The 16,622-nt window shown below is 47.0% G+C and overlaps 1 protein-coding gene across 1 annotated transcript in view; it reads right to left on the minus strand.

Annotated features, from left to right (window-relative positions):
• The window catches only part of MYSM1 (Myb like, SWIRM and MPN domains 1), a 100,789-nt gene that overhangs the window by 5,013 nt on the left and 79,154 nt on the right, over positions 1-16,622 (minus strand). The window contains exon 19 of the mRNA XM_082264801.1: positions 6,793-6,850. Within this exon, the coding sequence (XP_082120927.1) occupies positions 6,793-6,850 (58 nt within the window). The remainder of the gene's footprint in view (positions 1-6,792; positions 6,851-16,622) is intronic.

Consider the following 16,622-nt stretch of genomic DNA (forward strand, 5'->3'; position numbering starts at 1 on the left):
CCGCATCGCAAATGTGTGAACTGGCACTTAATGTGACTTTCACCAAACATTCAATGCAGTTGAATCTTCCAAGTTCATGTGTGTTAGTTAAAAATGACAAGGATTATCATGTTTCAAGCGGGGACCCGGCGGATCCAGCTGTGGTGGAGGAGGAGTTTGCCTCCTTTTTTGGTGATGTATCCAGGGTACAATTTTCCCCTTTAGATTTGACGCATTCACTTGATTCCGTTACCTTCCCTACCCTCTCGGTTGAACAGGTTTCTCTATTGGACGCCCCCCTCATGGTTGATAATGTCACTGAGGCGACCTCCTGTTTTGCGCGAACCAAGGCGCCAGGTTTCCCGACGGTCTCCCGGTCGAATTTTATTCTCAGCACTCAGATGTGTTGGCCCCCAAGCTTTTGCAAGTTTATAATGCTATGTTTGAGGCGGAGGATATACCGCTCTCTATGAGCGAGGCGTTGATTGTCCTCATCCCCAAACCCGGAGAGGACCCCCATTACCCTGAGTCTTATCGTCCCATTTCGCTTCTTCAATGTGACTTAAAAATCCTAGCTAAAATCCTGGCTCTATGTCTTAACAAGGTCATCCATTCTGTTATCCACCCGGACCAAACGGGCTTCATGCCTTCCAAAAATACCACATGATCTTGTCGGTTCAAGGGCCTTGGTGTCCCTGGATGCCACCAAGGCATTTGACTCTGTAGAATGGCCGTATTTGTGGCAATGCCTTCGGCGCTTTGGGCCTCATTTTGTAAAATGGTTGACCATTCTTTACCATCGTCCTTGTGTTCGGGTGGTGGTGAATGGTCACACCTCCAGGTTGTTTCCCCTCACTAGGGGCACGCGTCAGGGCTGCCCGATCTCCCCGCTCCTGTACGCTCTTGCAGTTGAGCCCTTGCCCATTGCCATACGTGATCATCCAGCCATTCATAGACTCAGTTGCGGTGATCATGTGGATAAGACAGGCCTCTATGCGGATGACATGATTCTCTACCTTGCCGACCCTGGACCTTCCCTGGCCTCGGCCCTGGCTGTCATTACTGAATTTGGTATGTTTTCGGGCTTGACCATTAATTGGGAGAAATCCCAGATACTACCATTGGATGTGTTCCCCCCGACCGCAGATCAGGCTCTATTACCCTTGGTACGGGTTGCCACCCTTAACACCTGGGTGTTCATGTTACCCGCTGTCTGGCTGATTACGTTTCCCTCAATATCGAAACCTTATATGACCTTGTTAAGCGCAGGATCCAGGTCTGGGTGCGTCTTCCCCTGGGGGTGATGGGTCGAGTGAATCTGATCAAAATGATCCTCCTGCCCAAGATCCTTTATGCCCTGTGGCACTCTCCCACGTATCTCCCGTACAAGTACTTTGCGGTTCTTGATCGTCTGTTGAAAACCTTTGTGTGGGGCTCGAGCAGGCATAAACTAGCTTGGCGCCATACTCAGAAACCCACTAAATTAGGGGGTTTGGCACTACCCGATTTCGGTGCGTATTATTTAGCGGCCCAGCTCTCCCATCTGTTTCACGTCAATACTTTGGATGCTCACAGATATATGGCTCTGGCTTGTCCGCCTACACTGGCTTTGGGTCCTCACCCCTTTTGTGATATCCTTCAGTGTGCCGGAGGGCCTATGGGTTCCCCAGCACATGGTGATATTTTCTTTCACTATAGGAAAGTTTGGGACCTGGCCCTCTCCAAATCGGGTGACCTTAGGTTACATGCTAGGACCCCCCTTTGGCACAATCGTCACCTGCCGGAGTTGCTCCAGTTGCCAGACCCTGGAGTGTGGATGTCCAAGGGAGTTCTCTACCTCACTCATGTTCTACGGAACGGAGCGATTAAAACTTTTACCCAAATGCGGTCAGACTTTCACCTTCCACCTACTATGTTTTTCTGCTATTACCAGCTCAGACATGCCCTATATACGCAGTTTGACGGCCAATACCCAGTGCTGCCTACGGTTGACCTTCTAGACGTACTGACCGGTTATGACTCCCGTAAGCATATTTAATTTTTATATGAACTGCTGACCACCAAGACAGCTACGACCTTGGCCTTTAATATTTGTTCTCCCTGGACCGTGGACACTGGTGACCTTGACAATGACGAGTGGAGTGATGCCCTGGAGACTTGCACTCTTGTTTCACCCAAGCTCTCTGACAGATTGACACAGGTATAGATAATCCACAGATCCTATCTTTCCCTGGACAGACTGGCAAGATTTGACTCCTCCTGTCTGACAGGTATGTATCTCCGCTGACAAGGACAAGGAAGTGTTAATTAACACTGATTGCACTGATAATGGTTGCACTAATGCAGCACAAAGGGGTTAATTACCTGCCACTGGTCGGTCACTAATAGATGAGTGACCAGCAGTGACAATACATTAAACCCCTCATGCATCATAATACAAATACCATTGGTAATTAAATTAACCTCTTGCCAACCCGTCACAGTACATATACTGTGACAGGGTGGCAGCGACAGGTGTACGTCGCTGTCTGTTTTTGGTGTATGCCCCTCTTCTATCCATTTTAAAACATTTTTGGGGAAAAGGTAATTTTCGGTTTCGGTTTTCGGCCAAGGGCATCCTGCATTTTCGGTTTCGGTTTCGGCCCAAAATTTTCATTTCGGTGCATCCCTATATGTAACCAATCATGCTGAGTTTAACTACCTGTAATGGGTGTCAAAACCATCTGGTGAGTGCTTTGTGCATGTGAATGTTGGTGGAGGAGGGACCCACTAGTTCACGGGTGATTTCTTTGGTTTGGATGGTCTCGGAGGATATTGAATACATTGGGGATTGTGTATTTTACAACATTAAAGCGGAGTTCCAGCTTTTTCTGTGTTTATTAAAGCCAGCAGCTACAAAAAGTGTAGCTGCTGACTTTTAATAAACACACACTCACCTGTCCCATGGTCCAGCGATGCGGCCTCCCGAAGCCTCGATCCTCTCCCTCTGTTCTTGGTGGCGCCGGCATCACTGGTGTGGGCACCCAGCTGTGACAGTTTGTGGCTTCACAGCCGGGTACGCACTGCGCATGCGCTAGTTGCGCTGCTCGTCTTGATTGGCCGGCAATATTCTGGGACCTCTCACATGTCCCAGAAGATTGCAGGGGAGGGAGGGGGAGAGGAGAACTTCCGCTCAGGGCGCCGCAGCGCTCCGAGCGGAAGTGGGAGCGGGTACCTGTCAAAACTAGGTACCCGCCCCCCCCCCCCCCCCAAAAAAAAATGATATGCCAAATGTGGCATGTCAGGGGGTTAGAACTATTTAAAGCGGAAGTATTTTGAGCATCTTGTTCTGAATAGGTACAATAACCACAGAAAAAAATTAATCTTGATCGTCTACAGTCTACCGAACCATGATGGGGGATTATTACCCCATCTTTGAAGATTCACTATCATCTTTCTGTGTAATTGAGGGTAATTTGCCTGATATAAAGTATCTAGAGTAGGGGTCAGGGAGATACCGAAATAAGGAAGAGCCTTTAACTACCATTTAACAGGAAATCTTTGTTGTATTTGTATGACTGTGGTTGCGTCCAATGGTAAATTTAAGGCAACCGATTGTGAATGATTAACAGACAGGCCTGAGATAATGGAGAAATTGCGCAATGCTTGGTATAGATTTGGGGGAGACGTGGCAATAAGTGTGTTTGACTTTCTATCGAATGACAGCATCGGTTATACTTTTGTTATATTATTATTATATTATTTGTTATACTTTTTATTATCCCGATTCATGGCAGCAGCTCTATTTGAATTGGAATTTTTTATTTATCCTCATTGATCCACGGTGCAGGGTGGAGACTTTTTACATATTGTGTCATTAGTTTCCCCTTTATATATAAATAAGTGTGTAAATGTTTTTTTAACCAGTTCTGGACCGGAAGGATTTGCCCCCTTAATGACCAGGCCATATTTTGCGATTCGGCACTGCGTTACTTTAATGGAAAATTGCACAATCGTGCGACGCTGTACTGAAATAAAAATTCTAAAAAAAAACAAAAAAAAAACAAAAACAAAATGTTTTTCACATTCTGCTATATAACATTCCCAAAAAAAGGAAAAAAAATCAAAATGTTTCATCCTTTTAGGCCAAATTGTATTCTCCTACATATTTTTGGCAAAAAACCCCCAAAAAACTGCAATAAGCGTATTTTGATTGGTTTGCGCAAAAGTTATCGCGTCTACAAACTAGAGGAAAGATTTATGTCATTTTTATTTATTTATTTTTAGTAATAATGGCGGCGATCTGCGATTTTTAGCGGTACTGCGACATTGCGGAGGACAGATCGGACCCCTAACTGACACTTTTGGGGGGGACCAGTGACATTACTACAGTAATCAGTGCTAAAAATATGCACTGTTATTGTAATAATGACACTGGCAGGGAAGGGGTTAACCTAGGGGAGTGTTTGCTAACTGTGGGGGGGGGGGGGCGTGGCTTGTGAAACGACCATAGAGACCTGTGATCCTATATAGAAGGATCACAGGCGCTCTGATCATTTCAGAGAGAAGAACAGTCGGCTGTGTTTACAACAGCTGCCCGTCCTTTTCTCTCAGCGGGGAGCGATCGCTGGTGCCTGGCGGCAATCGGCATCCCTGTTGCCTAGTGGGGGCGGGAGCACGCCACCGCCGCGCGCACTCGCCTCCCCGGCACCACGGGTGCGACTAACATAGGGCTACGTTAGTTTGGCAGGAGAGGCAGCCTGCCGCAGTAAATGTGCAGCGGCCGGTCTTAATGTCATTAACAGACAATCCCGAGATAATGGACAAATGGCGCAATGCTTGGTTCAGATTTGGAAAAGACGTGGATGGGGAGGAAAGAAGCAGGAGAATATCGACAGGAAAAAAATGCCCTGGTCATGTAGGGGGGTAAATCTTCTGGATTAAACTGAGCAAATGGACCATTTTAACCTCGTGACCTCCAGGCGATTGCAGCAGTGCAGTGCGGCATTATAGGGTAAACCAGAAGGCAATATTATGCCTCCTTACTGCCTGTCAAATCCTCTCTGTAAAGCGATCCGAACACTGATCACTCTTCACCATGAGTGTAAAAGAGCCCTTAGGGCTTGTGTAGATGGCAAAAGGCAGTACAATGTCCGGTACATTCAGCTTGCATTACTGATGATCAGTAGGAGTTGCATTAACCTCCCTAGCGGTATTCCTGAGTGTGGTTCGGGGTTAATTTTCAGTACCAAAAGTGGTAATCCCGAGCCACACTCAGGATTACCCCAGAATGTTACTCACCTTCCCTGCGTTCCCCCGCCGCCCTTCCGCAGTCCTCGCACTCTCTCCTCGCTGTGTGCTCGGCCAATGCCGGCACTTGCCTTCCGGTTCCCTTCCCTGCGAGCGTTGCGACGCAGGGGGGTGGAACCGGCGGCAAATTCAAAAGTGTAAATACACCAAATGAGATGATAGAAAGCTGTGATGGGATTACACTGTATCATCCCATCTCACCACAGGATTTCACCTGGTGACTTTTCCAGTGCCCTGCCTGTGCTTTTCCAGTTCTTTGTGCCTGGAAAATAGAGAACGACCATGGCGTCCAAAAATCGTTCTTTTTGCATTTGCTTTTAGATGAACTGGAAAACAGCGACAGCGAAACGGAGTTATTTGAAGAACTGAGCGATAGCGATTGGTGGGAAAATTTGTCATCAGGTACGGAAAGTGAGGACAGCGATGATTCTGATGTCTCTTTCTGGCACATCGCTTGTGGAATTTGGGAAGAATATCAAATGATTCTTCAGAATTTCCAACGGAGCGATGTACCAGAAAGAGACATCAGAATCGTCGCAGTCGTCACTTTCCTGTACCTGATGACGAATTTTCCCACCAATCGCTATCGCTCAGTTCTTCAAGTAACTCCGTTTCCCTGTCGCCGTTTTCCAGTTCGTCTAAAAGCGCTTTTGCGCAAAAAGAACGATTTTTGGACGCCATGGTCGTTCTCTATTTTCCAGGCACAAAGAACTGGAAAAGCACAGGCAGGGCACTGGAAAAGTCACCAGGTGAAATCCTGTGGTGAAATGGGATGATACAGTGTAATCTGTTAGGATCACAGCTTTCTATCATCTCATTTAGTGTAACTACATTTTTGAAATTGCCGCCGGTTCCACCCCCTGCGTCGCAACGATCGCAGGGAAGGGAACCGGAAGACAGGTGCCGCAGGCATCTGCCGAGCACAGAGCGGGGAGAGAGTGTGAGGACTGCGAGAGGATGGCGGGGGAGGACGGCGGGGGATCGCAGGGAAGGCGAGTGTGATTCTGGGGTAATCCTGAGTGTGGCTACATTTTTTAAATTGCCGCCGGTTTCACCCCCCTGCGTCGCAACGCTTGCAGGGAAGGGAACTGGAAGACAGGTGCCGGAATCTGCAGAGCACACAGCGGGAGAGGACAGCGGGAGGACGGCGGAAGAGGACAGCGGGGGAGGAAGGCGGGAGAGGACAGCGGGGGAGGAAGGCAGGGGAGGACGGCAGGGGAAGGACGGCGGGTGAGGACGGCGGGGGAGGATGGTGGGGGATCACAGGGGAAGGTGAGTTTTAAAATATAAAACAACAGATTTCTATGCAAAACAATGTACCGATTTTAGCACAGAAATCCGGACATAATCAGACTGCCAGGGAGGTTAAAAGCCCATGTAAGTTCCTTCTCAACCTGCTCCAAGTTACTTTTGCTTTCCCTTTAGACTTGCATTGAGAAAACACAGGTGTGACATGAATGAAAGCCGGCACACAAAGGCCTACGGACAGGGTGACAAATATTCCACACAAGTAATAGAACGCACCTTCTGCAGACACGTCAGATCGCTGTCCTGGCGGAACCTTTTGTTCATCGGAACGCTGCTGCTCAGGAAAGGAAATAAAAAAAGAAAAGCAAAGTTTTATAGTAGGGCTCATCCATACAGAGAAGTACATTATTACTTTTGACACAGAAAGTTGAGATGTACAAGAAGAAAGAAATGGAAAAGCAAACACATGGGCAAAAACAAGCGAAGAAATGTGCAGAATCTTCCCCCTCCACCCCCCATACACTGAAATTAAAGTGACCCTGTAGCTTAAAGTGGTTGTATCCTCAAAAAAAAACAAAAAACCCTGCAGCACAATGGCATAATGTGCTAGTATGGATCGCATACTAGCTCATTATGAAATACTTACCTTAGAACAAAGCCCCGACACGGTCGCCTGGACACCGCTGAGGCAGCTGACATCTTCCCTCGGTGTCTCTTCCAGGTTCAGCGGCTCCGGCGCTGTGAGTGGCCGGAGCCGCTATGACGTCACTCCAGCGCATGCGCTGGACGTTCAGAGTGCATGCGCCGCTGGTGTCAGCGGCTGCATGCAGGCGAATATCTCCTAAACCGTGCAGGTTTAGGAGATATTAATTTTATCTACAGGTAAGGCCTTATTATAGGCCTTATTATAGGCTTACCTGTAGGTAAAAGTTAAAAAGTGGAGTATACTACCGCTTTAATTATATCCTAAAAAAAAAATCTGTCCATGCAAAGAAGAGAGTAAACACAGACAGTGCTCCTCCCGCTGCCAGTGCTGCTCTATTTAGGAGAAATTGCCAACCAAAGTCCCTTTAGGAACTGACACTTCCAAGAGCATCAATCTCCTTGCCCTTCCCCACCGCTGCCCTATGTGGTTCCTCTCACTGACCTATACATTACTACAGAACAGGGAAGAGGAGGGAGCACCGACCACAGATGACCCATAGTAAGCCTTTGGGTGATGTCACTGCGCAGGCATTTCAGCAGCTGTCAGAGCGCTCTCCTCTCCCCTGTAGCTAGTGCTGGACCGGAGACCCGGGATGGGATGAGTGGCAGCGGTGGTGGGATGAGGGGCAGAAGGGATGTGATGAGTGGCAGTAAGGGTGGGATGGAATGAGGGGCAGTAGGGATGGGATGGGATGGGGAGGCAGCAGGGATGGGATGGGCTGAGTGGCAGCAGGGATGGGATGGGAGGAGGGGCAGCAAAGATAGTATGAGATGAGTGGCAGCAGGGATGGGATGGGCTGAGTGGCAGCAGGGATGGGATGGGCTGAGTGGCAGCAGGGATGCGATGGGCTGAGTGGCAGCAGGGATGCGATGGGCTGAGTGGCAGCAGGGATGCGATGGGCTGAGTGGCAGCAGGGATGCGATGGGCTGAGTGGCAGCAGGGATGGGATGGGCTGAGTGGCAGCAGGGATAGGATGGGAGGAGGGGCAGCAACGATAGGATGAGATGAGTGGCAGCAGGGATGGGATGGGCTGAGTGGCAGCAGGGATGGGATGGGCTGAGTGGCAGCAGGGATGGGATGAGTGGCAGCAGGGATGGGCTCAGTGGCAGCAGGGATGGGATGGGCTGAGTGGCAGCAGGGATGGGATGGGCTGAGTGGCAGCAGGGATGGGATGGGCTGAGTGGCAGCAGGGATGTGATGGGTTGAGTGGCAGCAGGGATGGGATGGGATGAGTGGCAGCAGGGATGGGATGGGCTGAGTGCCAGCAGGGATGGGATGAGTGCCAGCAGGGATGGGATGGGCTGAGTGGCAGCAGCGATGGGATGGGATGAGTGGCAGCAGGGATGGGATGAGTGGCAGCAGGGATGGGATGGGCTTAGTGGCAGCAGGGATAGGATGGGCTTAGTGGCAGCAGGGATGGGATGAGTGGCACCAAGGATGGGATGAGTGGCAGCAGAGATGGGATGAGATGAGTGGCAGCAGAGATGGGATGGGATGAGGGGCAGCAGGGATGGGATGGGATGAGTGGCAGCAGGGATGGGATGGGATGAGTGGCAGCAGGGATGGGAGGCAGCAGGGATGGGATGGGATGAGGGGCACCAGGGATGGGATGAGTGGCAGCAGGGATGGGATGAGTGGCAGCAGGGATGGGATGAGTGGCAGCAGGGATGGGATGGCATGAGTGGCAGCAGGGATGGGAGTGCCCCGAGAGTAGGTATGTATATATATATATACATCTTTCTACCACAGGGTAAGTATTATAGAGGTAAAAGAAAAAAAAAAGTGTTAACGGTCGGGGAAATTGCGGTTTCCTTTATAAAGAGACCCCAAAGGGTAGTTAGATGAAAATCTTCTTTAGCACAAAGAGAAGAAGAAGGATGAGTTGTGTGTTGAGGAAGTATCCCAATCAATAGTCTGCTGTGCTGAGATGAACCCTATCAGAACAAGTCCGGATCAAAGTCTGCTCCTCCAATCCAATATCCCATTAAAACCCGACGCTTACGCATCGATCTGCAGCAGACGGGCAATTAAGCGGTTTCAGTTAATAAGTCGATGTGTGAAGGGGAAATATAATTAGACCCCGGATTGATTTAGTATTTATGAACAGGTCAGAAATAATGGGAATTAATTACATTATCCCTGATCTTCTATTCAAAGTGGAATCCAACCTCAAGAATTAACATCTTACATTAGAGACTCTGTATTCATTCGAGTGATGCTGGCTACACATCGTTCCTGTTTTGTTACCTTGCTAAAAAGCAAATTAATTTTATATTTTCTTACATAGAGCTGTAAATCTGATCCCATTAAAGAGGTAGTAAAGTCCGCTTTGTGATTTTACCTACAGGTAAGCCTATAATAAGTCTTACCTGTAGGTAACATGAATATCTCCTAAACGTACACCGTTTAGGAGATATTCACCCTGCATGCAGCTGGTGATGTCACCGTGTGGCGGGCCTTCAGAGCTTCAAACCATTGGCGAGGGCTCCCATGCGCATGCGCGGTAGTGACGTCATCGCGGCTCCGGCCACTCATACTGCCGGAGGGCACGGACCTGTAAGAAAGACTGGGGGAAGATGGAAGGCAGCTGTGACGGCGCGCTGCTGGAGGGCTTCGTTCTAAGGTAAGTATTTGATAATGTGCTAGTATGAGAAGCATACTAGCATATTATGCACTTGCCTTACAGGTGGTTTTTTTCTTTCTTTTTTAACCACTTTAGCCCCGGAAGATTTTGCTGCTCAATGTCCAGGCCACTTTTTTCAACTTGGCACTGCGCGACTTTAAAGCGGAGTTCCACCCAGTGAACGTTTTTTTTTTTTTATAAAAATACCCCCGGGACAGTCAGGGCTAGTACATTCCACAATGGATAGTCTCTGATCTGTCCCGGGTTGCACTTACCTTTTAGAAGAAATACTTACCTTGAAAATGTATTGTCCAGCGCTGCCATCTCAGGTGTGGGCAGCTTGAAGCCAGCGCGATCCTCTTCTGCGTCCTCTTCCGTCTTCTTCGGTCCCACGATGCACTGCACCGGCCCCGCCGTCACTTCCGGTGCCGCAGCGTCATCCCTTGCACAGCTTCTGGGCATGCCCAGAAGCTGTTTAGCAAGGTATGACGGTGCCTGCACCGGAACTGATGTCAGGGGCCGGTGCAGGCGCATTGATTCCTTGGAGCGATGACGTTCAGCTCCCAGGAATCATTGCAAGACAGGAAGTGACGACTCGCCGTGGCCGCCGAGGGGAGGAAGAGGAAGTTAGGTGAGTATATTTTCTTCTAAACCAGGTAAGAAAAAAAAAAAAAAAAAAATTGCGATTATCCATTTGTTTTTCAGGTGACCCCGGGCATGAAGATGGAGGTAAGTATAATTTTAGAACTCCGCTTTAACTAACAAATTGCGCGGTCATGCAACGCTGTACCCAAACAAAATTGATGTCCTTTTTTCCCCACAAACAGAGCTTTCTTTTGGTGGTATTTGATCAACTCTGCGCTTTTTATTTTTTGCGATATTAATAAAAAAAGAGCGAAAATTTTGCAAAAAATTAACATTTTCTACTTTGACAGTTAGAAAATATCCAATATATTCAATTTTTGTCATATATTTAGGCCAAAATATATTTAGCTACATGTCTTTGACAAAAAAATTCTCAATGAGCATATTTTTAACCACTTTAAGCTTTACCCCCTTCCTGACCAGGCCATATTTTGTGATTCAGCACTGCGTTACTTTAACGGACAATTGTGCGGTCGTGCGACACTGTACCCAAATGAAATTTACGTCCTTTTTTTCCCAAAAATAGAGCTTTCTTTTGGTGGTATTTGATCACCTGTGCGATTTCTAATTTTTTTTAAAAAGAGCGACAATTTTGAAAAAAAAAAACTATATTTTTCACATTCTGATATATAACATTCCCTCCCCCCCAAAAAAAAATGTTTTTATCATTTTAGGTCAATTTGTTTTTTGCTACATATTTTTGGTAAAAAAAAAATCGCAATAAGCGTATTTTGATTGGTTTGCGCAAAAGTTATCGCGTTTACTAACTACGAGAAAGATTTGTCATTTTTATTGTTTTTTTTTTGTAATGGCGGAAATCTGTGATTTCTTGCGGGACTGTGACATACTTTGTTTTATCAAGCGTTCGTTACTTGCACTTCGTACAAGTGCTGGATATGTGTTATTTACATTTTAATAAACGATTGCAAAGCAACTCGATCCTCTTCATTTGTCTTTATATACTGTTTTTGCCACCATCACGGAGGGACTGTTGTGCCTAGATCTACATTGGCCTTATGGAGATTTGAAACCCTGATATGGGCACGCTTGTTTGACCAGGGGTCATAAATGTCAGGTGAGCAGCCGTACGGTGCTGCACGGATATAGACACCTGTTCATTTGTCTTTATGCACAGCTTTGCACCATCGGGATCCTCATTTCTTTTACCTATGAACTTTTATTCATTTCTATATATGCATTTTGTAGACAATATATGAATTTTATTGGGTTGGTTATATTTGTGCTGCACTATCCCACTGCATACAGCTGTGCATGTTAGCCAATCAGCTTCTAACTTCAGCTTGTTCGATAAAGTGATTGTAAAGTTTTTTTTTTTTTTCTATAAAAATACAAACCTGTTATACTTACCTCCTCTGTGCAGTGATTTTGCACAGAGCAGCCTGGATCCTCCTCTTCTCGGGTATCTCTTAGGCTCTGGCCCCTCCCTCCTGTTGAGTGCCCCAAAAGCAAGCAGCTTGCTATGGGAGCACCTGAGCCGAGCCATAGCTTTGTGTATCCGTTTGTGTATCCGTTCGGCCCCACCCACTCTCTCTCCTGATTGGCTGACTTTGATTGACACCAACACCTACTAACCCACCGGTATGATCAGACACATTTAGGCAGATTGAGAGGATGCTTGAGGGTGTAAAGGGAATGCAAATGCAGTGTGAAGACTGATTCACATTCAAATGCTCAATGCTTGATCACACTTTAGATGTCTGACTGCATCAAGGAGGACCACTGAGCATGGGCTGGATGCATGAACAGCAGATTAATATCCATTTATGAGCCGTTTACCATCTGGAAGATCACGGAGGAGAGCTCTGTCTGATACCACAGTATTATCATAACCCCAGTGTTGTTGACCCTTGGGGTCCCTTTTCTCTGGTAAGCAGGTTTTCCGTGTGGTGGCGGACACGATTTTTGGTGGTGGAAGTTCACTTGCTCACTTTATAAACTCAATTCAATATTTATGGTTGGACTTTCAAAAAATGTTTTCACTATATTTGGACTGTCAATGTTTATGTTTTTTTAATCAATAATTTTTTATGCTGCTACGCTGTGCTTCTACGGGGATCGTTTGGTCCTCGCCCTTGTTATTATCTGCTGCTGTTTACCTAAGTGTAAGTCTTTTTAACTTTTATTAAATCTTACTGCTAAATACACCACTTTGGAGATCTATTATTTGCTTTCTTTGTGAGTGGAGTAATACCAGTCTTGGAGTCATTTCCCCATCTTAATTGCTTGAAAGGAGAAAATTTGGTCTCTCAGATCCCAGCTGACTTCCACCTGCCAGTGAATTAGACCTCTTGGTCGGGAGTACTATATTATATATATATACACCGTATTTATCAGCGTATAACACGCACCTCAATTTTAGGAGGGAAATTTCTGGAAAAAAGTTTAAATTTGAAATAAACAGCTTTGAACTCAGAACTTTTTTTTTTAAATCAAATGCAGCCTCACCAGTGCCCATGAATGCAGCCTGATCAGCGCAGTGTCCAGCAATGCAGCCTCACCAGTGCCCATGAATGCGGCCTCGCCAGCGCAGTGTCATCTATTGCAGCCTCGCCAGCGCAGTGTCATTTATTGCAGCCTCGCCAGTGCAGTGTCATCTATTGCAGCCTCGCCAGCGCAGTGTCATTTATTGCAGCCTCGCCAGTGCAGTGTCATTTATTGCAGCCTCGCCAGTGCAGTGTCATCTATTGCTGCCTCGCCAGCGCAGTGTCATTTATTGCAGCCTCGCCAGTGCAGTCACATCTATTGCAGCCTCGCCAGCGCAGTGTCATTTATTGCAGCCTCGCCAGCGCAGTGTCATTTATTGCAGCCTCGCCAGCGCAGTGTCATTTATTGCAGCCTCGCCATCGCAGTGTCATTTATTGCAGCCTTGCCATCGCAGCGTCATTTATTGCAGCCTCGCCATCGCAGTGTCTATTGCAGCCTCGCCAGCGCAGTGTCATTTATTGCAGCCTCGCCAGTGCAGAGTCATCTATTGAAGCCTCGCCAGCGCAGTGTCATTTATTGCAGCCTCGCCAGCGCAGTGTCATTTATTGCAGCCTCGCCAGTGCAGTGTCATCTATTGAAGCCTCGCCAGCGCAGTGTCATTTATTGCAGCCTCGCCAGAGCAGTGTCATCTATTGAAGCCTCGCCAGAGCAGTGTCATTTATTGCAGCCTCGCCAGAGCAGTGTCATCTATTGAAGCCTCACCAGAGCAGTGTCATTTATTGCAGCCTCGCCAGAGCAGTGTCATTTATTGCAGCCTCGCCAGTGCAGTGTAATTTATTGTAACCTCGCCAGCGCAGTGTCATTTATTGCAGCCTTGCCAGTGCAGTGTCATTTATTGCAGCCTCGCCATCGCAGTGTCTATTGCAGCCTCGCCAGCGCAGTGTCATTTATTGCAGCCTCGCCAGTGCAGAGTCATCTATTGAAGCCTCGCCAGCGCAGTGTCATTTATTGCAGCCTCGCCAGCGCAGTGTCATTTATTGCAGCCTCGCCAGTGCAGTGTCATCTATTGAAGCCTCGCCAGCGCAGTGTCATTTATTGCAGCCTCGCCAGAGCAGTGTCATCTATTGAAGCCTCGCCAGAGCAGTGTCATTTATTGCAGCCTCGCCAGAGCAGTGTCATTTATTGCAGCCTCGCCAGTGCAGTGTCATTTATTGTAACCTCGCCAGCGCAGTGTCATTTATTGCAGCCTTGCCAGTGCAGTGTCATCTATTGAAGCCTTGCCAGCGCAGTGTCATCTATTGCAGCCTCGCCATCGCAGTGTCATTTATTGCAGCCTCGCCATCGCAGTGTCATTTATTGTAGCCTCGCCAGAGCAGTGTCATTTATTGCAGCCTTGCCATCGCAGTGTCATCTATTGCAGCCTCGCCTTCGCAGTGTCATTTATTGTAGCCTCGCCAGCGCAGTGTCATTTATTGCAGCCTCGCCAGTGCAGTGTCATCTATTGCAGCCTCACCAGCGCAGTGTCATTTATTGCAGCCTCGCCATCGCAGTGTCATTTATTGCAGCCTTGCCATCGCAGCGTCATTTATTGCAGCCTCGCCATCGCAGTGTCTATTGCAGCCTCGCCAGCGCAGTGTCATTTATTGCAGCCTCGCCAGTGCAGAGTCATCTATTGAAGCCTCGCCAGCGCAGTGTCATTTATTGCAGCCTCGCCAGCGCAGTGTCATTTATTGCAGCCTCGCCAGTGCAGTGTCATCTATTGAAGCCTCGCCAGCGCAGTGTCATTTATTGCAGCCTCGCCAGAGCAGTGTCATTTATTGCAGCCTCGCCAGAGCAGTGTCATCTATTGAAGCCTCGCCAGAGCAGTGTCATTTATTGCAGCCTCGCCAGAGCAGTGTCATTTATTGCAGCCTCGCCAGTGCAGTGTCATTTATTGTAACCTCGCCAGCGCAGTGTCATTTATTGCAGCCTTGCCAGTGCAGTGTCATCTATTGAAGCCTTGCCAGCGCAGTGTCATCTATTGCAGCCTCGCCATCGCAGTGTCATTTATTGCAGCCTCGCCATCGCAGTGTCATTTATTGTAGCCTCGCCAGAGCAGTGTCATTTATTGCAGCCTTGCCATCGCAGTGTCATCTATTGCAGCCTCGCCTTCGCAGTGTCATTTATTGTAGCCTCGCCAGCGCAGTGTCATTTATTGCAGCCTTGCCAGTGCAGTGTCATCTATTGAAGCCTCGCCAGCGCAGTGTCATTTATTGCAGCCTCGCCAGCGCAGTGTCATTTATTGCAGCCTTGCCATCGCAGTGTCATCTATTGCAGCCTTGCCAGTGCAGTGTCATTTATTGCAGCCTCGCCAGTGCAGTGTCATTTATTGCAGCATTGCCAGCGCAGTATCCTCTATTGCAACCTCGCCAGCCCCATTGCACAGAGCGGGGGCGGGCCGGGCCTAGGAGAAGGGAGGAAGAGCAGCCGCTGTCATCTGAAGTCCCGGCGCCTATGATAGACGTCACACGTTCTGGCCACTGTGCTATCTATCATAGGAGGCAGGATTTCCTTTGACAGCGACCGCTCATCCTTCCTTCTCCTCGACCCGGCCCGCCCCCCTCTGCCTCTCGGCGCCGCCTGAATTTTTTTTTTATTAATTAGATATCGGCGTATAAAATGCACTGCAGCTTTGCCCTCCATTTTTAGGATGAAAAAGTGCGTGTTATATGCCGATAAATACAGTATATATATATATATATATATATATATATATATATGCATTTACTTCTATCCATTAAGGTGAGCGGCCATTGCACGTGGTGGAGGATATCGGTTTGCTGTTTATCTGCACTGGGGGATATTTAGCTCTTTCTTGGACATTATTATTCATCACGTTGATTTTTCTATCTAGTATTTTTATTTAAAAACTTCTTTTTGGCACTAAGGTGTATTCACATGAATATTTATATTTTATAAAGAAGATATTTGCTGCACATAGATTTTGTAGTTATTTTTGATTTTTGGACATTTATTATTTACCATTCAAACTTTGAATAATATTTTTAATGTTTTGCACAACTTTATACGTGAATTTTTTTTGCACTCAGCATGATTCACATTTATGGATTTTTGAATTGTATTTATTGTTTTACAATATTTTTATGCACTTTATAACAGGTGTGATATATTTTTGTGATTTTAATACACTTACACTGTTGTTTGTATCAAGATTTACTTTATAGATTTTGATGTATTATTTTTCACTTCTTGATTGTTACATTATTAGTGTTAGTATAAAGGTATTACCTTTATGCGATAGCGCCTATCAATTATTTTCCTTTTAATTTTTTTTTTTCACTAGTTATTTAATTTTTGGCACTTCTGTCAATTTTTTAAGTTCACATTTAGCGCAACTTATGTTTTTGCTTATGTTTGTGCAGTGTATATCTCACTTTGAAGTTGCAGATTTTGATTGGTTTATTTAGCGCAGTTTATTTGTGTGATTACATTTATTGACTTTGATTGACAGCAGTAGGAGCCAATGGCACTGCTGCTGTGTCTCAGCCAATCAGGAGGGAGAGACCCGGACGGCTGAAGGCACTTGTGGACACTACTGGAATTGAGAGGGGGCTCAGGTAAGTATTAGGGGGTGCTGAAAGGGGTTGCTGCACACAGAAGGTTTTTTTTATCGTAATACATAGGATG

The sequence above is a fragment of the Pelophylax lessonae genome, assembly GCF_965119305.1.
Source record: "Pelophylax lessonae genome assembly, chromosome: 8".
Taxonomy (NCBI): domain Eukaryota; kingdom Metazoa; phylum Chordata; class Amphibia; order Anura; family Ranidae; genus Pelophylax; species Pelophylax lessonae.